The sequence below is a fragment of the Lissotriton helveticus genome, chromosome 1_1, assembly GCF_964261635.1.
Source record: "Lissotriton helveticus chromosome 1_1, aLisHel1.1, whole genome shotgun sequence".
Classification (NCBI taxonomy): Eukaryota; Metazoa; Chordata; class Amphibia; order Caudata; family Salamandridae; genus Lissotriton; species Lissotriton helveticus.
Window position 1 is genome coordinate 649,945,093 of NC_136057.1, and position 25,837 is coordinate 649,970,929.

General features: G+C 44.8%; 1 protein-coding gene across 1 annotated transcript in view; it reads right to left on the reverse strand.

The window, feature by feature from the left end:
* The window catches only part of HGF (hepatocyte growth factor), a 564,049-nt gene that overhangs the window by 343,484 nt on the left and 194,728 nt on the right, over positions 1-25,837 (reverse strand). The window contains exon 5 of the mRNA XM_078674176.1: positions 805-947. Coding sequence (XP_078530302.1) covers positions 805-947 — 143 coding nt within the window. The remainder of the gene's footprint in view (positions 1-804; positions 948-25,837) is intronic.

Genomic DNA, 25,837 nt, shown 5'->3' on the forward strand with positions numbered 1-25,837 from the left:
CTTTCTCTGACTGCAAAGTGGCAGGAGGTTTAAAGTGAATTATCAGACAATCTTGCTGGAATACAGGGAGGTTGAAGGAAAGGATGTAGGATGTTGTTTTTTTTGCAACACACAACAAAATGTACATATCTGTAAATGAACTTGATGCATTCAGCAAAAATGAAGCACATTTCTGTAAGTCTGAAGGGTGTTGGAGATTTTAATGGGATCAAAACAATCGAGACACTTAACTTAGTGATGCACAAATGATACATGTGCACATAAACCTGATTTCCATACACTATCATTTGTAGGTTACAATGTTTTATCAGTAAAACAGTATGCCTGTGCAAATTTGGGAGCCATTTCAATGGAACGTGCTCTAAATTACATTGTGCAACCTCCTGTTGATTTCAGTACATTCCAATATCGCCCGCCTTATGTCCATTAAAGGTAGGTGGGTTGCGAACGTGTGTTGCTCTAAAAAGTGGCTCATGGGGTTTAAACGTTTGGGTCCACTCCTCTATGGGACTTCTCACTGTCTTTTCTTTCCTCTTGTAAGCCAATTGCCATAAACAACACATACTATTTAAATTTACCATTCTTGTATTGTAAAATAGTGTGCATGCTTATTGCAATAAAAGACATTCAAACAAGTATTCAGTAAAAATAGAATGATGCAAAATGTCAAATAGCGTTTGATAAAATGGTATACAACAGAAAGTGACTGAAGTTATGTTTCAGGTTATGACACGTGCTATGACTGAGCGACTAATCATGCTGCTTCGTCTGATTTTACTTTCTTTATAAATCACTTAAAAATACCTTCTGCACAGAGTGGGATGTCACAGGATTCATGCCGCACTTCGGGGCTTTTGGTGAAACACCACGGTCCTCCTTCTTCTCCTCGTGGGTTACGGCAGTAGTTTTCCCTCAAGTCTTTACCTCGGTAGCTCGAAGGCAAAAAGCTAGTTTTAAAATGACAATCATTACAGCATAAGAGCATGCAAATCATATTTGAGACAGCATCAGTTCTGAATCAACTTGTGTCTCACATTTCCCTAGAGCCACATCTACTTCGCCTCTCTAAATAAGAGTTTGATGTCTTAATTAACAAATGGTATAATCTTGTTCCTTTGTGGCATTTAGAAGGAACTTGTACAGGTTTTTGTGCATTTACAGAAAAGGTAGTTCCCTTAGCAACAGATGCCAAAAAGAGAAGTGCGACCACCGTTGGACAGTCTTCTATTACTGAAATGCACGACTTTTTCCTTGCATTATAAAGTATGCAGTGGACATGTCAGAAGTACTGAATGACAGAGAAAGTCCTGCCTTGTTAAATTGTGTTTTTTAGGTGTTATTGATATATGTGTCAACTTCTTGTGTCTTTGTCAAACTTTGAAAAATGGACTTGGAGGGAAAGTTATGTTCATTTAATTTACATCAAGGTATTGGTTTGTTATTTTATGTATGTAACATTTAATCTGCAGAAACCACTTCCAAGTGCTAGAGATGTGGCAGAGGGAAAAGGAACCAGAAGAGCAAGAATGAAATTAGAAGCCATATTGCAGAGTACAAAACGTGTTTTTTCAAATTTCTCAGTTTGTAACAATGATTTTTTTTAAATGTATAGAAACACTAGTCACCCTACTGACAATCAAGACATTGCTCTAAACTAGAAAACAAGAGACAAACAGCTATATTTCAAGTGGCCCTAAAATCACTAGGTCCATTACACATCATCCAGGCATGAATATCCACAGTTTATTTCAAACTGGACCTTGAAGGGTAAAGAGAGTTAAGATTGTGTAATGCACCTATAATATTACAGAAAAAACACTTGACGCGTTGAGATGTTTGCTGTGGTATTATTAGAACTGTTGATTATCAATCAATCAGGGAATTGCAAAGCACGCTACTCACCCCTGAGGGTCTCAAGGCACTGGTGGGGGGAGGGGTGAGGGGATGCAGCTCTGAGTCAGCCTAAGAGCAGGTCTTGAGGCTCTTCCTGACGGTGTGTAGCGTGGAGGAGCGTTTGATATTGAGCGGGAGCTCGATCCAGGCCTTTGCCGCGACCTAGAAGGCTCTCCCACCTGCTCTGGTTCTGTGGATGCATGGAGTTTCTGCTAAGGTGAGGTCGGCGGAGCATATGTTTCTCTTGGGCACCTGGAAGGGACTCTTTCATTGAGGTAATTGGGTCTGGAGTTGTGGAGGGATTTGTAGGTGTGGGTGAGTGGCTTGAAGGTTACTCTTTTCTCGAAGGGGAGCCTGTGAAGGTCTTGCAGGTGTTGGGTGATGTGATCATGTTGTGGGATGCCGAGGACGATTCTGGCAATAGTGTTCTGAAGGGTCTGGAGTTTGTGCAGCATGGTTTTTAATAATACCAGCATAGAGGGTGTTTCCGTAGACCAGTCTGCTTGTTATGAGGGCATGGGTGATGGTCCTTCTGGATTCAAAGGGATCCATTTGAAGGTCTTGCAAACAATGCGCAGGGTGTTCAAGCAGGTGTAGGTAACGGCATTTATCTGGCGGGTCAAAGTGAGGGAGGAGTCGAGTATGAGGCAGAGGTTCTGGCAGTGGTCATTTGGGGTAGGGGCGTTGCCGAGGGCAGTGGGCCACCAGGTGTTGTCACAAACTGAGGTGTGTGTCCGAGGACAGAGACTTCAGTATTCTCTGAGTTAACTTCAGACAGCTGCGGCTCATCCAGGATGCAATGTCCTTCATTCCTTCCTGGAAGCTGAGTCTGGTGGTGTCAGGTTCCTTCATGGGGGAGAGGATGAGCTGGTTGTCATCGGCGTAGAATACAATGCTGAGCGCATGTTTTCTGACGATGGTGGCGAGGGGGACCATGTAGATGATGAAGAGCGTGGGACTGAGCGATGATCCGTGGGGGTACTCCGGAGTTGATCTCTGTGGGTGCAGAGAGGAAGGGAGGGAGTCTCGTTCTTTGGGTTCTGCCGGTGAGGAAAGAGCGGAGCCAGTTGAGGGCGGTTACCTGTATACTGGCGTTGTGGAGTCTGGCTGTGAGAGTGCAGTGGGAGATGGTGTTGAAGGCTGCGGAGAGGTCTAATAGGATGAGGGCCGCATGTGGCCTTGGTCAAGGAGCATGTGAATGTTATCTCTGGTGGTGAGGAGGGCTGTCTCAGTGCTGTGGTTGCTGCGGAATCTGGATTGGGAGGGGACGAGAGTGCCATTCCCTTCGACGAAGTTAGTCTGATAGGCGTTGATGATCTCGGTGACTTTGGTCACAAAGGGGAGAATAGAGATGGGTTGGTAGTTTTTCAGGTAAGTTGGGTCTGCTGAGGGTTTCCAGAGGAGGGGCTTGAATTCTGCGCATTTCCAGTCATCGGGAAATATGCCGGATTGAAGGTGGCATTGATAGGGCGTCAGAGCTTGGGTGCTATGGTGGCTCTGTGGAAGACGTGCAGCGGGCTTGGGTCAATGGGGGCTCCTGATTGCGTGCTCTTCATGGTTGTTGCAGTATCTTCCATGGAGACCAGGGTCCAGGCAGTGAAGGTGGGCTGGGTATCATTGGCGTTGAAAGGAGTTGTATCTGGAGTCTGTTCACTGTTCACTGAAGTTGTCATAGAGGGCCTTGATCTTCAGATGAAAGTAGGAGCCTAGCTTGTTGCAGAGGTCCTGGGAGGGTGAGAAATCCGTGGCTTCGCTGGGGGGTTTGCTGAATTGCTGGATGATGCTGACTAGTACCTTTGAGTTGCTGGAGTTGGCGAGGATTTTGTTCCGGATGAAGGTCCTTTTGGTGGATCTGATAAGTTGGGGGTATTCTGTCATGGCGTTCTGGTAGGTGGTCTGGTCCTCAGTGTTTTTTCTGTTCCTCCATTGTTTTTTTAGATGTGTGCAGGTGTGTCTGGCTTCTTGGAGGTCGGTGGTGAACCAGGTGGCTTTCACGGGGCGCTGTCTGTCGGGGTTCCTGAGGTGTGCGAGCTTGTCTACTCAGTTGGTGATCCACCGGTGTGGTTCTTTGGCTGCAGAGCTGGCGTCAGTTGAAGCGGGAGGGGGATCGTGGTTGAGGGTTGAGTTGAGGTGTTCCTCTGTGACCTTGCTCCAGTTCCATCGCGGTGGGCCAGGAGTAGGTTTGTGTGTGGTGGCCTTGTTGAAAGAGAAGTGTACGCAGTGGTGGTCCGTCCAGAGGGGCTGCTTGATGTTAATGTTAATGTTAGTGGGTATTTATAGAGCGCACTTACACCGGGTGGCTTCATGGCGCTGACAGATTTAATGTGCTACCAGGATAAACTAGTTGTACGCTTGCAGAAACATCCAGGTCTTGAGGAGATTCCTAAATTGCAGAATATCAGTGCTAGACCAAAATTCCAAAGGGAAAGAGTTCCAAAGTTTGGGAGCGAGGACTGCAAATCTGCAGCCCCTTGACGTACTCGCTTGAAGGTTCGGATAGTAAGCAGGGAGAGATGGGCAGAACGGAGATTTTGTATCGGAACATGTCTGAGTATCAGGCTGTTGATAAATGCAGGGCTTTTGCCATGCAAGTCTTTGAACACAAGACAGCCTGTTTTAAAAGCACAGCGCTGAAAAATAGGGAGCCAATGTAATTTCGTAAGCACGGGCGTGACTGGTTGCCATCTTGGATGTTTAGAGACAACCGTGCTGCCTGGTTTTGTACCAGCTGCAGCCGTTTGAACAAATAGAGTGGCATTCCCAAATACACAGAATTGGCATAACCCAAGTGTGACAGAACGGTGGCAATTATAATCTGGATTAAAGCATCGTGGGTGAAGAAGCGATGTATCTTCCTCATCTAACGCAGCTGGAAGAAACACTTCGAGATCACTGTGCCAACCTGAGAATTCAGTGTGAGTTCATTATTAAGGCAAACTCTTAGTGTTTTAGCCGAGATGGAAGGGGAAGGTGATGGACCCAGCTCTGGTGGCCAATAGTGTGGGCCCCAGAACTTATGGCTGTCTCCGGTCAGAACAAGCTCTGTCTTTCCCGGGTTTAAGTTAAGGTGATTATGGTCCATCCACTAGTGTATATATAACATTGTTGCCTGGAAATCCACAACAGAGCTGTGAGAGCCATCTATCTTAAAGACCAATTGTAAGTCATCCGCATAAATTAAGACTGTCACATTTCTTTCCTTCGGGGACTGGATCAGAGGGGAAATGTAAATATTAAATAAGTGAGGGGAAAGTGCAGAGCCCTGTGGAACTCCACATGTGATTTTTAGTGGGGGAGCCAGGAAGAGACCATGGCGGACCGCCTGGGACCTATCGTCCAGAAAAGAGATAAGCCAACAAGCGGCAGTACCTTGAATGCCAGCAAGTTCGACACGGTCGACCAAAATAGCATGGTCGACCGTGTCGAAAGCGGCAGATAGATCTAAGAGTACTAATGCCTGAGGGGAACCCTTATCAGCATGGTCCGGCAGAGTATCTAAGACTGCCACAATAACAGTTTCTGTAGAATGGGCCGGCCGAAACCCTGCCTGGTGAGGATCAAGGTATTTGGATTACTCCAGAAAATTATAGAGACTATTAGCTACATGGGCCTCCAATATCTTTGCAAAAAACGGGAGCAGGGAGATCGGATGGTAGTTGGATAAAAGCGTGGGGTCAGCTCCTAGTTTCTTTAGTAGAGGTACCACTATGGCTTTCTTGAAAGCCATAGGGACTTGGCCCGATGAAAGAGATTCATTCAAAAAGGTAAGTACAGGACCAGGGAGGGCTGTAAGACAATCTTTGAGTATGTGGGGCGGGCAACAGTCAAAAGGGGCGCCTGATTTAACCTTCACTAGAAGTTTTTGGAAGGTTTCAGTATCAATACTAGGAAAGTGACTTAACGTATTATTATTTTTGAGCAAAGCAGAGGGACTGGGAATGAGTGAATACTTGGGGATGTTGGCCTTAATAGCAGTGATTTTGTCAATGAAATAATCATTGAGGGAATTACACAATGCCTGATATGGTAAAGCCTTCAGTAAAATTCTCTCTGGATTGGAAATTTCATTAACTATATTAAATATTTCTTTGGAATTATTATTGGAGTTAATGATACGTGTGGAGAAGTGACTGGCTTTGGCTGTGAGAATGCTTATCTTCTATTCTTTCCTAGCAGCAATATAAGTACGTTTTTTATCCGGGCAGTACTTCGATCGCCACTGTCTCTCCAATTGGCGCAGCGACAATTTCTGGTTTTTAAGTTCAGAAGAAAACCATCTCAGTGCATCGGTGCGATGGACTGATTTTAGACTATTAAGAGGGGCATGTTTATCGCTGGCGTTCAATAGCCACTTGGAGATATTTGCTTCTGTATCCTCAATGTTTGTCCCACAGGACGGGGCAGTATCAGATAGAGTACAAAAAAAATCCTCTTTATCCGCAGTTATCCATTTCCTAGCAAGGCCACCTTTGGTCATGCTAGGTTTCTCAATGGGCGGAAATCTTAATGTAAATTTCGGTCATACCATTAGTCCAGACTTGATCCAAAATATGCCCTTTCTGGTGGGTACCTGTTGAGTGAAATTTAAATTCATAAGAAGGTCAGTCATTTCAGCCGAATGCGGCCCTTCATGAGGGTCTTTGTACCAATAATTAAAATCTCCCACAAGCAAAACCTTGTGGGATGTGGCTGAAGCGGATGTTGTTTCCTCCTGCGAAGATGGGATCTATGATGTGTCCTGCCTGGTGGGTGGGGATGGTGATGAGCTGTTTCAGTCCAATGTTGATGAGGTTGTCTGGGGATGTCGATGTGGAAGTTCAGGTCTCCGATGAGTATGGAGTCCATGGAGGTGATGGTGTGGGGCGCGATGATGTCAGAGATGGTGGTGATGTACAAGGTTCAGGGTCAGGGGGTTCTGTAGGCGAGGGTGCCACACAGCTTTCTTCTGGGGCTGCTCTGGATCTGGTAGTGGAGGTTTTCAGTGGTGTAAGGGGAGTCGCTCGTGCTGGAGGTGGAGAGTTGGAGGGATCTCTTGTGTGCGATGGTGGGCCCTCCTCCCGGACGGGTGGTGTAGTCCTTCCTCTGGATCTTGTATCCATCGGGGATGGCGGTGGCAATGTCAGGGCAGAGGAGGCATTGGTCTAGATTTCTGTGAAAAAGGCGACGTCTGGTGAGAGGGTGTCGAGGAGGTCCCAGATCTCTATGGCATGTCTGTGCAGGGAGCACCCGTTGAGGAGGATGCACCTCAGGGCTTTGGTGGTACTGGCGTTGGGTGTGTGTACGGCTGCCATAGGGGTCCGGAGGATAGTGAAAGAATGTCAGCAGTAATACTGGCGGAGGGTGGTGTTCAGCATCGACAGTTGGCAATTGCTGTCCCTCCGCAATTGAGTGCGGGGTGGGTAGTTGAGTCATATCAGTGGGTGGTCGGAGATCCAGGGTCCCTGGGGCTGGTCACAGACGGGCACAGACGGGCTTGCCTTTGGCGCGCCTAGGGTGCGCCAGCGGCTGCCATTAAATAGGGGAAGGGGAGGGAAAGTGCAGCTGGGAGGGGGGAGTGGAAAACTAGCAGGGGGAGGGGCCGCAGGGCAGCAGCAGCACAACATGGGTATGAAGGGCACAAAGGAACAGAGGCAGAAAATAAAGAAAGGGGATGAAATAAAATTAAAAAACAGAAATACAGAAGGACAGAAAAAGGCAGACATAGGCAAGACAACGATGGAAGACGGGCACAACATGAAGACAGACAGCAGTGGACCAGTAGAAGAGCAAGGCTCTCCCACCGGACCACCAGGGATGAGGCGCAGGTAGGAGCCTGCAGGTAGAGGAGGGCCACGAACAACTACTTAGCAGCAAGGTGAATGGGCAGTGGCAGTGAGACTACAGCGGAGCTGCGGGACCAGAGAGCTAGGTCTCTGACCAGGAGGTCAGAGGACTTGATTTGAATGGTATTTTCCCTTCATGATATTTCAAAGATAGCAACATTATAAAACATTTTAAATAATGTTTAAATCATTATTACTAGTTTCCCAATTGCGACGATACATTATTCCAATAAGGGAAATAGTAGCTGTACGAAAGTAGGATCTGCTTTTATGGTTACCCCCACTTTTTGCCTGGTGCTAAACTGTTATTGACTTGTCTGACTGGGATCCTGCTAATCAGAACCCCAGTCAATTTGCTTTCTCCCTTAAATTGTTATGTTGGGTACTTAGGTACATCCCAGATTGGATACTGGGGTACCCTTATCCATCCCTTGTATATGGTATTAAGGTAACCATCCCATAGGTATCCCAGAGGTACCCCTGGGCTGAAACATGCATTATGCCACACATGGTAGACCATTCAAAATGGAACTACTGGCCTGCCATTGCAGCCTGTGTAAACTAGTGCTAGCACCACTTACTAAAGATATAGTTTTCCTATATCTAGGGTCACTGCACTTAAAACCTATAACTTACCCCGATAGCAGGCCTTATCAATCCTGAAGGCAGGGTGCTTGGCTCTAAATGTGAGGGTGCCCCTGCATGAGAAGGACACACCTACAGCCTACGGAGTAAATTTTTCCCAGTTGTAAGTGAAGCAGCCATATACTCTATAGAGGGGCACTGCGTAATTACGCGATGACAATCTCGAAGCTGGCTTCAAAGAATCCTATCAAGTTTGGTATCAAACATGTTAGAATCATACCCCCACACCGAAAACGGTGTGGGAGGTATGATTCCAAGCACTGGAAGAGCCCTCCGTTAGGCTCTCAGTGCTCCCGGTAGCAGTCTTCTAGTCCCGGACGGCACAAAATGGTTGCTGTCGACCAGTCACAATTCTGCCCTCCTGCTGCTGAGCCAAGCTCAAGCCGGGAAAGGCAGAACAATAACTATCCTGACCCCATCCCAGACAGGATTTAGTGTATTGGAGCCTGTTGGGTGCACTTGCCAGCGCCACTCAGTCTGCATGAAGGGCACATGTGGTGTCCCCATGCATATTCCAATTCAAAACAGCTCAGGGGGCTGTTGGCTACCGCTCTGGCACAAAACTGGACAAAGGACATGGGAGTAACCTCCCCCTTTCCAGCCCCTCCCCTGGAAGGGGTTCTCTGAATCGTCCCAACCCTTTCCTTAGGGTACTTAAGGGCTTACCTGGGTGTAGATCCCTAGATTTGTCGTGGGACAAGATTCAGATCAGACACCACTTCCACTTCTACTGTCTGGGCACCTTCTTCAACTTATGCATTGATTGCATTTGCCAAGGTTTTTTGGTGCTCCCGCTGGGACACCAACCCCTTAGCACTTGACATCCAATGTGGGATAGCTTTTGCATGGCTCAGGGTCTTCCTCAGCTTTTCCTAGTCCTCACAGCTGCAGAGTCAAGGTCCTCTTCAACTCGCCTGCAACTCCCAACATTGGTGGGCATTCATCTTACAGATCTCCTGGTCACTCCTAATGGACATAGACTCTGTCCCCTCTGCTTGCAGGTACCTCTCAACTGGAATCCACCTTCAGATTTCTCCTGATACTTTCTCCTTCTTCAGCAGTGGCACTTTCCTGAAGGCCTCCATTGTGTTTGACATTGGTTTCCAATACCACTTCACACCTATGCACTCGGCTTCCCTGGTGCAGGTAACGTGGGTACTAGGGTATCCACGGATGGGGTGGCTCTCCAACCTTCTGTCCTCCACAGGGTTTCTTCAGGGTCCCCTGGGAAGGGTCCTTAATCTTTAAAATTCCAACTGTGACTTACATTTTAATTTGTAAGGAGCGTATGGTCGTGTTCCCACACTGCACACACTCTCCATGGGTTCCTAGTCACTCACTTTGGGTGGTTCCTTGGGTCCCCAGCACTTCTACATCCTCTCAACAGTGTCTTGACCTGAGCCGTTGTTCTGATACCACTTTCTTAGTTTATGGTTTGGTTCCTTCCTGGGGGCCCACTGTGTACTCTGTGTTATTTACTATATTTCTGTGCAAAGTATTGTGTGCATTGTGTGTTTCACCAGGTAGGAGATATCTAAAAGTGTTAGAGAGTATTATATAATAAATACATATTTTTATGAATACCTTGTGTTGTTCTTTTTCACTTAATCTATACTATAAGATTCCATTCCGGTAAAACAAGCTGATTTACACTTCTTCTGGGCTAAGCCTGAAGGCTTCTCTCCACATCTACCACTTAGAGAGCTTTCTAAGGTTGTCTAAGACCTCTTAAATCGCCATAAGGGTTGTCTAGACTGGTGCAGGGTGCCCACTTACATTAGTGGACATCATATACCAGGCCAGCTTCTCACAGTAGCAAACATCAATGAACCCGGCATATTGCATCCCAATTCGATTGATGATGCCCATGGTGACTGTCCTGAAATCTGTGATCAATCTGGTTCTGGGCCCAGGTAGCCCAATAATTAGATACAAAAAATGATCTGAGGCATTGACTGTCTTTTTGTAAAAACAGTTACAGGCTGACAAAAATTGAGTCAGGGAAGTAACCGCAGCTGGGTCTATTATTAGCAAATCACATTTCAGCTCTGGTAATTTACTCTATTTGTTTGGTTAAGCAGTTAGCCTCATCAAACTGGTAATAAGATCAGGATTAATCTGAACTTTCACATAAACGTGGATCCCATTATTCCATCTTTCGATACACGCGTGGTCAATGATTGAGTCGACAGTCCGATAGTCCTCTGTACTCATCTAAAGACCCACATGATGTTATTAATAGATATAATGTCCTAAAACTGATTTCGGTGTATCCTGAATTCAAAGCCTTACAACTAAAAAGATCTATTAAGGATAAACTTCATAGCAAATCGATTTACACCTAATGACATAACTAGATAATATTGGTCAATGCAGATCTGGGTACACAACACATAGGAAAAATGTTCCATCCTTCTAGCTATGGCAATCTTAGTAAACAATTCTCATCACAGCTCTACGGTCGGGGAGGTCTTTCCAAGAACTTAAAGGGTCCAAATGCTTCACTTAACAGTAGAACTAAACAACTGCTGGTTATCGGTCCCAGAAATGCTCTAAGTACACCATGAATGAGTTTTAACAAGTCATTGCGAATTTAAAGACAAGTTCACTAATGTCCTTCATTCAAATCCTAAGCAACATTGCTGACAAATCTACTTCAGTAAGCAATATCTTGAACATTTCATTTAAAATTTACGAGAATAAAGAAACAAACAAAGTATGGTGGTGAAAACTTGAAGCAATGTAAACAATATGTTTTCATTATGTTTCCAAGAATAATGGAAACTGAGCACTTTCTCATTTAACAACTATGTTACATTCGAGACTCTTGATTCTATGGCCTCAAGCAGTAGAGCCATATGTGCCTGTTATGTTGTTCAACTGTGCTTCAGATATTCAGGATCTACAGTAAGGGCCTATTTACTAACCTTTCAGGTAACGCAGTGCAGCAAAGCAACTTCCTGTGCTGCATTGCGTGAAAGGGAGAGAGCAGAAATGCGCCATATCTACCAAAATATAGCACACCTCTGCTCTCTCATAGTGCTAACACAGGCACCCTTGCACCATGGTGCATGGATGCCTGTATTACAAGGAGAACTGTGTTTGTGCAGGAAGTGATACCTCAAAACAGCAACCTCTCCCATCATGCTTTATTTTATGCTTCTCTTTCACGCTGTACGGCACTCCCAGTACCTCTTAGATATCTTTACACTATAGAAATACCACATACATACACGTTTTTATTTGGGGTAGGCCATCTTTTTTTAATGGGTTTTGCATTCATCGATGAGTTCCTGCTACATGCTGAACAAATCTCAACAAGTCTCCCGCGCTAGCGGTCGCGTTTGCGGGAGCGCCGTCCCTAGCGCCGGAGTCTGGCCAGAGCCAGCCCGCCTGCGCCCGTCCGCGCTAAGGCCGCGCAAGGCGCCAGACCCCCTGCTAATTTGGGGCTGCAAATCTGCAAGGTAAGATGCGCTACTCTAAGCAAGAGTTATGGAATCTACATCATCAGACGTGCACCTGTACCAGGCGGAACCCTGCTCACATCTTGCACCCACTGCCCCACCCTTCTAAGTTATGTATATCTACTAAACCAAACTTAAAACCCCCTCAATCCACATATACTACCCTTAGGATGGGTCACCTCAATGTCAGATCGATGCAGAAGCATCATCTTGACATACATGACCTTTTAACGGATTATTCCCTTGACGCCTTGTTCATGACCGAGACATGGCTCCATGATGACATGGACTCGGTCATCAACCTGGCCACCCCTATTGGGTTCACTACATATACTGTTAATAGAAATTCTAGAGGGGGCGGACTTGCACTTATAGCTAAAGCGCACCTCGCCTGTCAATTAACCAAAGCCGACATTAGGGGCAGCGAAAGTGCTAGGTTCTCCATTAAAGCCAACCCTCATTTTTGCGCTACTGGCCTCTTGATCTATAGACCCCCTGGCGCGGATACTCCTTTCACCAACTCGCTCCTACATCACCTGGGCACTAACATCACTAAATCTTCCAATTTTACGATCATAGGTGACCGTAACCTACATTTCGACCGGGACACTGAACCTAAAATTTCCACCTTCTTGGCGGATCTTTCCGCCCTCCAGCTTAACCAACTCGTGAATGGCCCCACCCATAGAGCAGGACACCTCCTTGATCCCATCTTCTCTAACATTGAGAATGGGATCGTCGATGCACCTATCCCTATAGTGTGGACTGACCACCACCTGGTGATCATGACAGTCCCTTGTAAATCCGCCCCTGCATTGGCACGTACCCCTCAAGTCCAGAAGCGTCCGTGGAGAAAACTCCGCCTGGAGGAGCTTTATGAGCTCTTAAAGATTAATCCTCCTCCTCTTAGTGACGACAGTGACCTAGGATACGATCAGTTTTGCCAATGGATAATTCAAGCTTTGGACTCCTTGGTCCCTGCTAAGTGGGTTAAAGCCCGCGCCCACGGGGCTAACCCCTGGTATAACTCAGACTTAGCCACTCTGAAAAAGGAGTGTAAAAAGGCGGAAAGAGGATGGAGAAAAAATTACGATGCCAACCTCAAGCATGCCTATGCTCAATTGCAGAAAACTTATCATCGCCAGGTCTGTAGAACGAGGGCGGCTTATTACGCCACTGAAATTAATAATAGCACTAATGTCTCTAAAACTGTTTTCAAAATTGTAAAAGATCTTACTGCAAAGAAAACCACCATTACTGCTGTCACCTCTCCAGACCTATGTAACAACATGGCCAATTTTTTTACGGACAAAATAAAGAAAATTTACGAGACCTTCCCCCATTCCCCTCAGCCTTCCGTTACGTTAGACCCTAGCAGACCTTGTCTGTCCTCCCTTCCCGCACTAGAACGTGTGAGTTTTGATAAAATCTGTAAAAAAATAAAATCTGGCTCCCCGGCCGATCCTTTAAAACCTGAGACCTTCTGTGTAGCCAATGAGCTTATCACGAAACCAATACGAAATATTATCAATCAGTCTCTTTCTATGGCCAAAATTCCTCCTAAATGGAAGCAGGCATGGGTATCTCCCATTTTGAAAAAGCCCACTCTGGATCCTACCCTTCCTGAAAATTTTCGGCCCATCTCCCTTCTTCCTTGGCCAGCTAAAATCATGAAGCACATGTTAAGACCATCCTCACCAACTTCCTCCTAACCAATAACATTCTGGATGACTCCCAACACGGGTTTAGAGCGGGTCACAGCACCGAGACAGCCTTGCTTAGTGTCACAGAGGACCTCCGTACCATTCTTGACACCGGCGGAACGGCAGCACTGATCCTGTTGGATCTCAGTGCTGCCTTCGATACGGTGTCACATGAGGTCCTCTTAATGAGATTGGAGGAAGTTGGAATCATAGGTACGGCCTTGGGATGGTTTAAAGACTTCCTTGCCAACAGATCCTTTAAAGTGTCTACCCCCCCTTACATCTCAGAAGAACATAACATTGGACAGGGGGTGCCTCAGGGGTCATCTCTGAGCCCCACCCTGTTCAATGTTTACGTCCGACCACTGGCAGAAGTTGCCAAACAGAGTGGTCTGATGGTAGTATCGTACGCAGACGACACCCAGTTGGTGGTGGCTCTTAATGGTAACAACGGTCTGGAGGCCCATCACTTCAAGCAGACCCTTACTGACATCACCAACTGTATGACGGCGAATTTCCTCCAGCTAAATGCTGGGAAGACGGAAATACTGCTCTTGGGGAAAAACACCGCAGCCTGGGGCGGTAACTGGTGGCCTGACAGTCTAGGCCAACCGCCTAAGCCTAAGGACTGTGTAAAAAATCTGGGAGTCTGGGTCGACTCTGCATTGAAATTTACTCATCATACAAAAAAAGTTGCAGCCATCTGCTTTGGCATCCTGCGCAACCTAAGACCTACACTGAAGTTCTTCAACTGTCACACCCGCCAGGTTATTGTCCAAGCTATTATCCTCTCTAGGCTGGATTATGCCAGCTCTCTTTTACTGGGCGCTAATCAGGCGGAAGTTGTTAGACTTCAGAGAGTGCAGAATGCTGCCGCCAGAGCGTTGGTAGGTCTTCCCCGCCACTCCTCAGTGGCGGAAGTTCGGAAAAAACTGCACTGGCTCCCGGTGGGAAAAAGGATTCAGTTTAAGGCACTTTGTCTCGCCTTCAAAATCCTTAAAACCGCCTCCCCCCCGATGTTGTGCCCCCTCCTGACTAAGTATATCCCTGGGAGGCGACTGCGTTCAGCAGGACAACATCTGGTGGTAATTCCCCGTATCAATCTAGCCAGAATGGGCGGTCGTTCCTTCAGCTCGCTCGACGCCAAGCTCTGGAACAGCCTTCCGGAAAATATTCGTGGCATTCAGGATTTGTTGGCTTTTAGAAAAGCCATCAAAACCCATCTTTTTCAGTAACTGTATCTTTTCTCTTCTGGTATTCCCCTTCTGTTTTTAGTTCTGCTCGCAGCGCCGGGACGCCCCTTTGCTGGGGCAGCCGAGCGCTATATAAGTTCCCAATACAATACAATACAATACAAATGCAACTCATTCATTCCAATAAAAGTATTTCCCTGAAGGCAAATTATACACCACACATGCAAATAGCATTATGTTAACGATATTTAGTCCTCTGAAGCTGCTGTATTTATCTTAGAAGAGCAATGACATATTGGAGACAAAAGCTCTTGCAGACAACTGTGCTGCCACACCTGACCTAAAAATGAAAAGTTTACAGAAATAAGGCTCACTTGGATGAAAACTGCACTCACATCAGGTTTTGAAACAATAGGAGTATTCTATTGGGGCTGGCAATGAACCACTTCTACTACTTGACTAAGCATCATAAAAGCTTATTTAGAGGTGCAGGAAGCATTTGCACAGATGTGGGACTAGAGCTTCCTGTTCCGAGGGATATGCGGATTGGGTTCCTTACGGTTTAAATGTCTCTCGGTTTGTTTGTATTCCTATGCAAAGGAGATGTGGCTAGCAATATGGGACTTTTACACTGACATCTGACTTGCAGGTCACAAGTTCAAATACCACAATTAAAACATTGCCACCATTGTAAGGGAGAAGGCCTACCAACACCGGTCTGCCTGTGTGCCAACATCTCCACAGAATGTCAGATGTAATTGATAAGGAAAGTAGCTCTCCTTGCCTGTTTTCTACCTCCTCTTTCCACCTTCTTCAGCCCTTTTCTGCCTGCCTACCTTTCCTTCTTTTTCTCTGATTATCGATATGGGGTGTTAGCTAAACAAACGTTACACAATGGCTCAGGACACTGATGTATAAACTGCACCTGGGACAACCTATGCTAACCCTGTGACAGAATTGCTAATGTGTTCTTGTATAAAAAATAAATGAAACATGTTAAAATTGAAAAAAAATGGGAAAAAGTAAAACATGTTCCTTACAATGCTAAGAAATGGCATGTGTTGTGGTGTGATGTTATTAATATTTTGCGCATGGTCAAGATTGATTTGCATACATATCAAAAAGAGCTAAAAACGATGGGGTGCAATGATAACTAGAAGAATCCCCAGAGATTAGGAAGTGTTGGCTAAAGAACTTCCTTCTATACATTTTTATCCATTTCAGACAGAAGTAGCATATGCCATACCATAACAAGAATGTCTGAGTGGTGTGCCTTGGATTTTTGTTGTTTGTCTTTTCAGATCTAGACCACAGAAAGCTTTAGTTGGTTGCCGCAAACATCTTATTTCCAATACATAGCATATCATTTAAGTGAGCTTTGGATCAACCCATTCGTTGTGATTGTATGGCTTTCCTATCTGTCGCAGATCTTTGCTCTTGAGTCAATGGATTTCCTTCCTATTCTTCTGTTTGTCACATTGATAATACAGGGCCTGACTTGGAAACAAACGTAGTCCTGGCACAAATGCTCAAACCAGTCCTGCTCCCTTTTTATCTCCTCATGCAGTCGCTCTCCATTTATGCATTTTCTTTGTCTCCTTCTCTCCCCTCTCTCGCCCTCTCTTTACTCTTTTCTCTTCACCTTCACCCTCCCTTTCTCTCTTAAAGCCTTCCTATGCCTGATACAATTATCAGGGAGAAGGGAAAAGTGATAGAGGCACCGGTAGTAGACCAGGGCCTTCAAAAGTGACCCCCAAGGGCTTCAGCCTACTGGGGAAATGACTTGTGGGATAAAAGGCATGTGCAGCCTTGCCCAGTAACATTTCAATCTTGCAGTGTTATGTTTGCTGATTGTATACGTTGTATCCTGTCTCTGCTGACTTATATCTCTATCCCTGTTGGGAATGTAGTATTGTTAACTCGAGCTGTCACGAGCGTTCAGGCATGTCTGGCTGCTCGTGACAAGCTTGTGTTACTGTTACCAAGTATTATGATTTGAACATGCAGAATGTTGTGAGTTGTACTGCATCTGTTAAAGAAGGATAACTAACTGCAACTTGAAGGCGAGAGCATCTAATAAACTCCGTTCCTGAGTTCAACCTTCTTCGTGCCATTAATTACTTCCCTACACTGGCGACGAGCGGGATCTACGTAACCTGCATCTAAAGACTACTTGGATTGAATCTCCGTTTTTTTTTTCTTAACCCAATTTTTTGCTTTTATCCTGGATTTAATTTGGAACCTTCCAGAGCCACCTAGATTTTATTTTCAGGAACAGCGTTGGGTTGCCGCTGTTTCAAAGGAAGGGGAAGGACCGTCGTCCGTTAAAAGAGCTCAAAAACTTGATTTTCCTACTTGTTTACCGTAGCGGCATCTTTGGAACAGACGAGTACGCACATACAATTCTGAACCACGCAATACTACGCTACGTCCTTGCCATCGCGCGACTTCAATCCAACGTGACGTCATCAATCACCGCGCATGAAGATCATCAAGCGACGTTGCTAAGCGACCAAATTGCCGGCTTTTCATCGCGCAACACAGGAACTGTTACGGATTACTCTCAATTGATCGTTTCTCTTCTAAAAGCGACCAAATCGCCAGCTTTTCATCGCGCAACACAGGAACTGTTACGGATTATTCTCAATTGATCGTTTCTCTACTAAAATACTGTGGAGATCCTTACTATCCTCCATTATCGATCAACAAGGGAATTCAACCAAGTTAATTATAATCTAACATTTTTCTTTTTAGGTTTCTTAGAAAGTTTTAGCCACCATATTAACTGTATTGTGCACACTAAATATCAAGACTTTAGAGTACATTTATTTTATATTTGTTTTAAGTACTCAAACTTATTTCAATAATAATAGCGTATATATATCAACTTCCTCATAGCTTATAGATAATTAAGTTAACATGTCTGGCATTGTACCACCTCCCTCATTTTTGTCAACACCTGGAGAACCACCCATGGCTTGGGAGATTTGGGAACCAGTCTTCTTAGCTTATGTTGATGTATTGGAAGAAGGGGAGTGTGAACCAGAAAGGAAGTTGTCTTTGCTAAAACATTGTTTAGGCGGTATTGCTTTGAAAGAATTCAAAACATTACCTGCACTAGTGAATCCAGGAAACATTAATGTATATGAATATGCTTCACAACAGCTATGTTTAAGATATGGAAAGAAAAAGAACGTTGTCATGGAGAGGTTTATATTTTACTCTCGTAAACAACGTGCTGATGAGCCTGTTGAGGATTTTGTGTCAGCTCTGAGATCGTTGGCTGTAACATGTGACTTCGAACACATTTCTTATGAGCAAGTATTGAGGGACCAGATTTTAATGAGGACCAACAACAAAAAAGTGCAAGAACGTCTTTGGACAACCTCTGATATGTCTCTCAATAATGCTATAGACATTGCGAAATCTATAGAACACTCAGAGAAGTTTGTGAAGGAGATCAGGGGTAATGATAAGAGTGATGTTTTTAGTGTCTCCAAAGACAGGGATAAGTTCAAAAAGAATTTTTCGCAGAGAAATGAATCTTTCTCTAGAAATGATAACAAGAATAAGAATCAGAAATATGACAAGAGAAATTCTAAACTATTATGTTTTAGGTGTGGAAGTGAAGGACATCTAGCAGATTATAAGAATTGCCCAGCATTAGGCAAGACTTGTTCGAAGTGCTACAAAAAGGGTCATTTTACGAAGTGTTGTAAATCAACACCAGGGAAGATGAATTGTGTACATGAATGCTATGAAGAGTTTCAATCAGATGATGAAGAAACATTTCAAGTTAACACCGTTATCAATGTATGTGAAGATGGAGATTGCACAAAATTTCCATCTTGTATAGTAACCATTGATAATGTGAGTTTGGAGATTTTTGTAGACTCGTGTGCTTGGTACACCATAATTTCTCTGAATGTTTTTAAGGATAAATTTCCGAATAAGAGTTTACTTAATTCTGATGTTTCCCCTGGTGGTTATACAGGTCACAAAATTGACCTGATTGGTTACTTTATAGCAAATATACAATTTTCTGAACGACACATGTCAGGAAAAATTTATGTGTCAAGATCTGGTCTGTCACTTTTAAGTTGGCCACACCAATATCAATTAGGAATGAGAATTGACCCCAGAGCTGATCCTCCTGTGTATGTGGTGCAACCTTTGAGTGTATCTAGTGTCACTGGGGACAATTCACTACTGATTGAAAATTTACGCCAATCCTTTCCCACCGTATTCAGTAGTACCTTGGGTCGGTATAAGGATTTTGAACATGTCATCAAATTAAATGAGAATGCCATTCCTGTAAGACACAGAGTAAGGAATGTTCCCTTATCCTATAGAGTTAAACTTAAGGATATGCTAAAGGATTTGTGTGAGAAAAACATTATTGAACCTGTTGAGTCGTCACCTTGGGTTTCTCCAATTGTTATATCGGTTAAGTCCAATGGTGAACTTAGGCTATGCATTGACCTCCGCAGTGTCAATAACGCTATTTGGGTTGATTCACACCCCTTACCAAATCTTCATGAGATGGTGTCGACATTGGCTGGAGCACAAGTTTTCTCCTGTGTCGACCTAGCCAGTGCTTACCACCAAGTTGTACTTGCTGAGGAGTCCAAAAATATCACTGCTTTTATCACACCTGAAGGGTTATATAGGTTTTGTCGTATGCCCTTTGGACTAGCAAGTGCAGCCTCTGTGTTCCAGAGGTTAATGAAAGATACCTTGGAAGGATTGAGTGGTGCCATAGCATTTCAGGATGACATTCTAGTGCATGGGAAAGATGACTATGAGCATGACAATAATCTAAGGAGTGTGATTGCTGCATTAGCACAGAAGGGTTTGACACTTCGCCTTGACAAATGCAAATTTAGACAAAAGGAAGTGGAGTATCTTGGGCATACTATTAGTGGAATGGGAATCAAGCCAAAGAAAAACCATGTTAAGAGCATCGTGGATGCTCCTGTGCCTAATTCAAAAGAGCAACTCGTGGCTTTTTTGGGTCTCATCGAGTTTTACGCTAAGTTTATCCCAAACTTTTCAATAAAAATAGATCCGTTCAGACCCCTCCTAAAGAAAAACGCAAAGTTTATCTGGACTGATGAAATGACACAAGCTTTCCAATCTTTAAAAGTATTTATTGTGAATGCACCTTGCTTAAAACCTTTTGTCATAGGCGTGAAATGCATTGTCATGGTGGATGCCAGTTCATCCGGTTTAGGTGGAGTACTTTTGCAGAAAGATTGCGAGAAAGAATGGGTTGTGGCCTACGCATCTAGGGCCTTACGCGATGCTGAAAAGAATTACTCCGTAATAGAAAGGGAGCTTCTGGCATGTGTTTGGGGTGCTGAACATTTCAGACCTTTTTTGTGGGGTACAAAATTTTTGATAAAAACCGATCATAAACCCTTGGTATATCTTATGGCTCCAGGTGGAGGAAGAACCATGTCGGCACGCCTTGCAAGGTTAGCTTCCAGATTGCAGTCCTTTCAGTATACTATTGAATATGTTCAAGGGAAGGCGAATGTTCATGCGGATTGCATGTCTAGATTGATTTCAGAATCTGATGATTCAGGAGTTATGCGTGAAGAGGAATGTGAAGTTGCCTTTACTTTTAAAGATATCAATTTAGTGTGTGGCGAACGATTTTCATTGCAAGAAGATAATTGGATGGATGAGATGAGTAAAGATTTGGAGTTGGGCAGCGTTAAGAAGTACCTTGTACAAGGTTGGCCTGAACAGAGGAAATTGTCAGGGGACATGATGGGTTTTTTTAAAGTTCAAGAGGAACTTGCTGTGGAAAACGGTTTGATTCTTCGTGGCGATAAGATTGTTCCACCTTTTCAAGTCAGGAATTCTCTTCTTGAAATTGCACACGAGGGACATTTGGGGATTTCGTTTACCAGAAGACGTTTGAAGGAATTTTTCTGGTGGCCAGGAATTGACTCCTGTGTAGATCATTTTGTGCGACAATGTACCCAGTGTTCTAACAGTGATAAATCGGCTGTTGCATTACGTCCTGAGCCATGCCCCGTTGAATTACCTTTAGGCCCTTGGCGAAAACTGGGGTTAGACATCATTGGGCCTTTCAGCTGTTTACCCAAACAGGAAGCTTTCGGCATTGTACTCATAGATTATTTCTCTAAATGGCCTGAGGTCAAAATGGTTAAGGAAGTTACTTCAAGTCAAGTTATAGAATTTTTAGACGAGATCTTTTGCAGAGAAGGGATTCCTCAGGAAATTGTGACTGACAACGGTCCACAGTTTGTAAGTAAGGAGATGGGTCTTTTCTTTACTAAATGTGGTATTGTCCATAGGAAAATTGCAATTTTCCATCCTGAAGCGAACGGTCAGGTTGAACGCTTCAACCGTGTGGTTAAAGAGGCCATACAGCTTTCTATTAAGGGAAATCTTAATTGGAGGAATGCTTTGCAGTCCATGTTATTGGCTTATAGAACATCTCCTAATTCTGTGACTCTGGTCACTCCTTTTGAGCTTCTCAGGGGGCAGAAGCCCAGCACCAAGTTAGTTCCTTGGTGGCTAAAGAAAAATTTTGCCGGGTTTGAAAACTGTTCTAAGGTTGATTTTGAAGCTGTTCTACACAGGGTTCAGTCATATAAGGAAAGGATGAAACGCGATATGGTCAAAAGGATTGGATCTACGTCTAGCCGTTCTATCAAAGTGGGTGATCGTGTTCGCATCAAAAGGAAAGAGGGTGTGAGTAAAGGATTTCCCGTTTGGTCAAATCCTAGAAGGGTCATTGAAGTCTTTAAAAATGCGGTCAGGGTTGATGGTGGTTCTGTCTGGAATTTGAGCAGGGTTTCTTTGTTTAATGGACCTGATCAATTGATGGATGATTCGGACAGCAATGTTTTTTATGATGTTGGCAGAAAGGATGATAGTGGCGGATGCCCTGAAACTGTATGTGACTCTGACAATACTAGAACTTTACGCTCTCATCGCTTACCTGTTAGATTTAATGATTTTGTGATGAATTGATCAGTATAATTTTTTTTTCTGTTTTTTTTGTTTTTTTTTATAAGGGGGAAGGTGTGTTGGGAATGTAGTATTGTTAACTCGAGCTGTCACGAGCGTTCAGGCATGTCTGGCTGCTCGTGACAAGCTCGTGTTACTGTTACCAAGTATTATGATTTGAACATGCAGAATGTTGTGAGTTGTACTGCATCTGTTAAAGAAGGATAACTAACTGCAACTTGAAGGCGAGAGCATCTAATAAACTCCGTTCCTGAGTTCAACCTTCTTCGTGCCATTAATTACTTCCCTACAATCCCCACACCTGATGCTCTCAGTCTTGTACTTCTCCCCTTTTTTATTCATGGGAGCACAGAAGCTGCAACATTCTAATGGGTTGCTTGCTTCCTTTCTTGCACTGCTAAGCACTTAGTTTTGACCTTTTTTTCTTGTTAATTCGTAGTCCAAAAATGGCAGTCTGCCATGTAGGAATGACAAATTTAAAATGAAAAAATGACCTGAGTGTCACAATGCAAGGACATGCATGCGTATGTAGTGGCAGCCAGCTTTTAATAGGTATATGCACACGCATGTGCCACTAAGGATGCCTATGCGTTCTGTAATGTCTGTACAATGTTGCTTTGTTGAAGCCTCAATAAAAACGTTTAAAAAAGGGATGTCTATGCATTAGTGTCAATCTTGAAATGGGTTTTACTTAATAGAAAACTCATTGCAATATGACCGTCCATACATCAGGATCTATGCCCATGAATCATCATGACATATTCATTTACATATGTTGTGACACACTGGTGGCCAATCTAACATTAGTTAATGACTATGAAAACAAACACTGGCAGAGACAATAGCTCAGCCTTTTACAGCCACGACGTTATAGTTTTCACACTGCTTGCTTGAATTTGTGTTGGCGTGTCTCTCAATGCATTCATGTGACAATATTAATATTGCAAAACTATATGTTACACTACTATTCATCAAGCAATCAAAGATTTGTAAAGCACAGAAAATCACCCCTGAAGGTCACAAGGCGCTGCAGATGCTAACTGCTTCGAGGTGATCTGTTCAATCAATGAAAATGTGCAAAGAGAAGGCACTCAAAAATTGTGGAAGAAGAAAGGAGAAAACAGTGAAACGAGGGAAAAGCAAGGAAAAGACACTTGAAAATGGGGGGGAAAGAAAGCAGAAAGCAGTGAGAAAGAGGGAGAAGCAAGGAGAAAGTACTCTAAAAACAGGGAAAAAGAAGGAGAAAGCAGTGAAAAATGAGGTAAAGCACTCGAAGAACGGAGAAGAAGCAAGTGGAAGACAGGTTCAAGAGTGATGTAGAAGCACTGGGATAGAGCTGGGCCTGGGAGCTGCGCAAATCATTTTGCGTTTTCTTTTTGTTTATTTTTTTACACTTATCAGACCTATTCTGGTCCTTGAATTGCCCCGTAGAGTCCCTTTCCATCTCGCCTTGCACGTGGTCTGACCACCACCTGATTTCATTTGCCCTTCCCATTTATCATCCGGTCAAGCCCCCTCTTCCCAAAAACATCTGGGTCCGCGCTTGGGGACGAGTTGATCAGGAAAATCTATCCTCCCTACTCACCACTTCCCTCCCTCCCTTACAAGGTCTACCCACCCTTTCCCAGGTCAAGGCCATTGAACAGTGGCTCTCCCGAGGCTGCGACTCTATTGCCCCTCTTAAACGAATTACCTCTAAGCGGGAGAAGGACGCCAACCTGTGGTTCAACGAAAATCTTAAGGCCACCAAACTTGCGGTACGTCGCGCGGAGCGGGCTTGGAGGAGAAATTATTGCCCCTCATTGCGATTGGATTTTGTTAATATCTTGACCCAATACAAAAAAGACATCTTGGAGGCTAAAACCATCTACTTCTCCTCCAAAATCCTCGCAGCAGAAAACCAGTCGAAGGAAATGTTTTCGATTGTGCACAATCTGGCGTTTTCGGACAGAACAACCTTAAAGCCCGCCCCTTCCATAGATGTCACTCCCTCAATAACTATTTCATTCAGAAAATAGCCACCATTAAGGCCAATATCCCTCCTCCCTCCCCCACTTTTGTTGACCCTCAGTGCCCCCCTCCTAAGGGAGAACTCACTACCCTCCCCCCTCTAACCAGGGAATCTCTGACTTCCATAATACCTCTTGTCAAATCTGGTTCCCCATTAGATCCCTGCCCTGCTCATATTCTTCGTCACATTTTCATCACTTGTCCTGACCCCCCCCTTCACCTCCTTAATAGCTCTCTTTCTCAAGGCGTAGTGCCTAATCCATTCAAATCAGCAGTAATTGTACCCATCTTGAAAAAGCCGGGCGCGGACCCCTCAATCCCTGCCAATTTTCGCCCCATCTCCCTCCTGCCTTTCCTGGCAAAGGTGCTCGAGCGCCATGTCACCTGCGCTCTGAGCTCTTTTGTGGAGAAGCATGGAGCTCTTGCCCCCCGCCAGGCCGGGTTCCGCCCCGCACACTCTACGGAGTCCGTAGTTCTCTCGGTCCTGGACAACCTCAGGGAGGGTATGGATACCAACCAGCCCCAGGCCTTGGTCCTCCTCGATCTCTCAGCCGCCTTTGACACGGTGGATCATACCATCTTGCTTTCCCGTGTCAGGGCGGCGGGGATTGGGGGCACCGCATTGGTCTGGTTATCCTCCTTCCTGAGTGACCGCACCCAGGCTGTACGCCTGGGTGATTTTACTGCGGACGTTCGGAAAGTTCAGTGCGGGGTTCCCCAGGGCTCTTCCCTTTCCCCTCTTTTGTTTAATCTTTATATCGCCCCTCTTATCTTCTCTCTGCAACAAATGGAGGTCGCCGTATTTAACTATGCGGACGACCTCCAGCTTGTCTTTAATCTGTCTTCCTCCCTCTCTTCTGTTCTTAATTTCCAATCTGTTATGATCCATATCCGGGACTGGATGAACCACAATCATCTAAAACTCAACCCAGACAAGACTGAGCTGGTGTTGACAGGTGGTTCATCCAGCCCCTGGTCGTCTTTATTCTGGCCCCCCTCTCTTGGCTCTCCACCTATCCCCTCTACCTCAGTCAAAACACTAGGTATTAAACTCAATTCTCAACTCACTCTTCACTCCCAGGTCAGCTCTGTGGTTTCTTCTTCTTTTCTCTCACTGCGCACTATACGCAGGGTGTCCCGTTTTTTTTCCTTTGCTGCCCTCAAGCTGATCACCTTGGCCATGGTGGTCTCCCGCCTGGATTATGGCAACGCCCTATATGCAGGTATTCCTGCATATAGTTTACGGCATTTGCAACAGATCCAAAACCAGGCGGCGCGCTTGGTATTCAAACTCCCGAAATTCCACCACACCACCCCCCTTTTAAAATCTCTACATTGGCTCCCAATTCGTGCCCGTGTCCAGTTTAAGCTCGCCTCCATTGCCTTTCAAGCTCGACTGGGCACGCCACCGGCTTTCATCTCATCCGAGATCACCCCTTACGTTCCCACTAGGGAACTACGCTCATCTACCCAGTCTCTTCTTACAATCCCACGGTTCCGGAGAAAGAAATGGGGTGGCTCGAAATTTGCGACTCTCGCTCCACTCCTCTGGAACTCCCTGCCCCCTGAGCTCAGAGCCTTAACCCTGTATCCGCAATTCCGGAAGCAACTCAAGGCTCATCTGTTCGCAAAGTCCTTCAATTAACCTTTTAGCAGTTTTTTTTTTTTTTTTTGCTTAGCCAGCCCCGGTCCTTTGTTAGTTGTAGCGCCAAGAAACCGCTGGTGTATGTGCGCTTTAAAAATAATTTTAAATTCAAATTCAATTTAAATTCAAATTCTACTCTTTCCTGCTACAACAGATTTCACCAGACCAAGGGGTTGCTACACACTTTAGGTGTCAGCCTGTTACCGTGCCTTTTCTGCTAACAACTCGCATAACTCCCATTTTTTTCTCGGTAATACTCGTTTTCCCTGTGCATGTTTCAGTCTCTCACTATGCCTGCCAGTTTTCTTTGATGAACTTTCACTTTCTTTTGCAAAACAATGAGTGTTGGTCCCATATAGGCAGTGCTTAATTGGGGAGAGAACAAAGGGGCATATTATCAAGGGGGTTTATCTCCGCTTTTTTGGCTTTAAAAGCCAAGAAAGCGGAGGTAAAA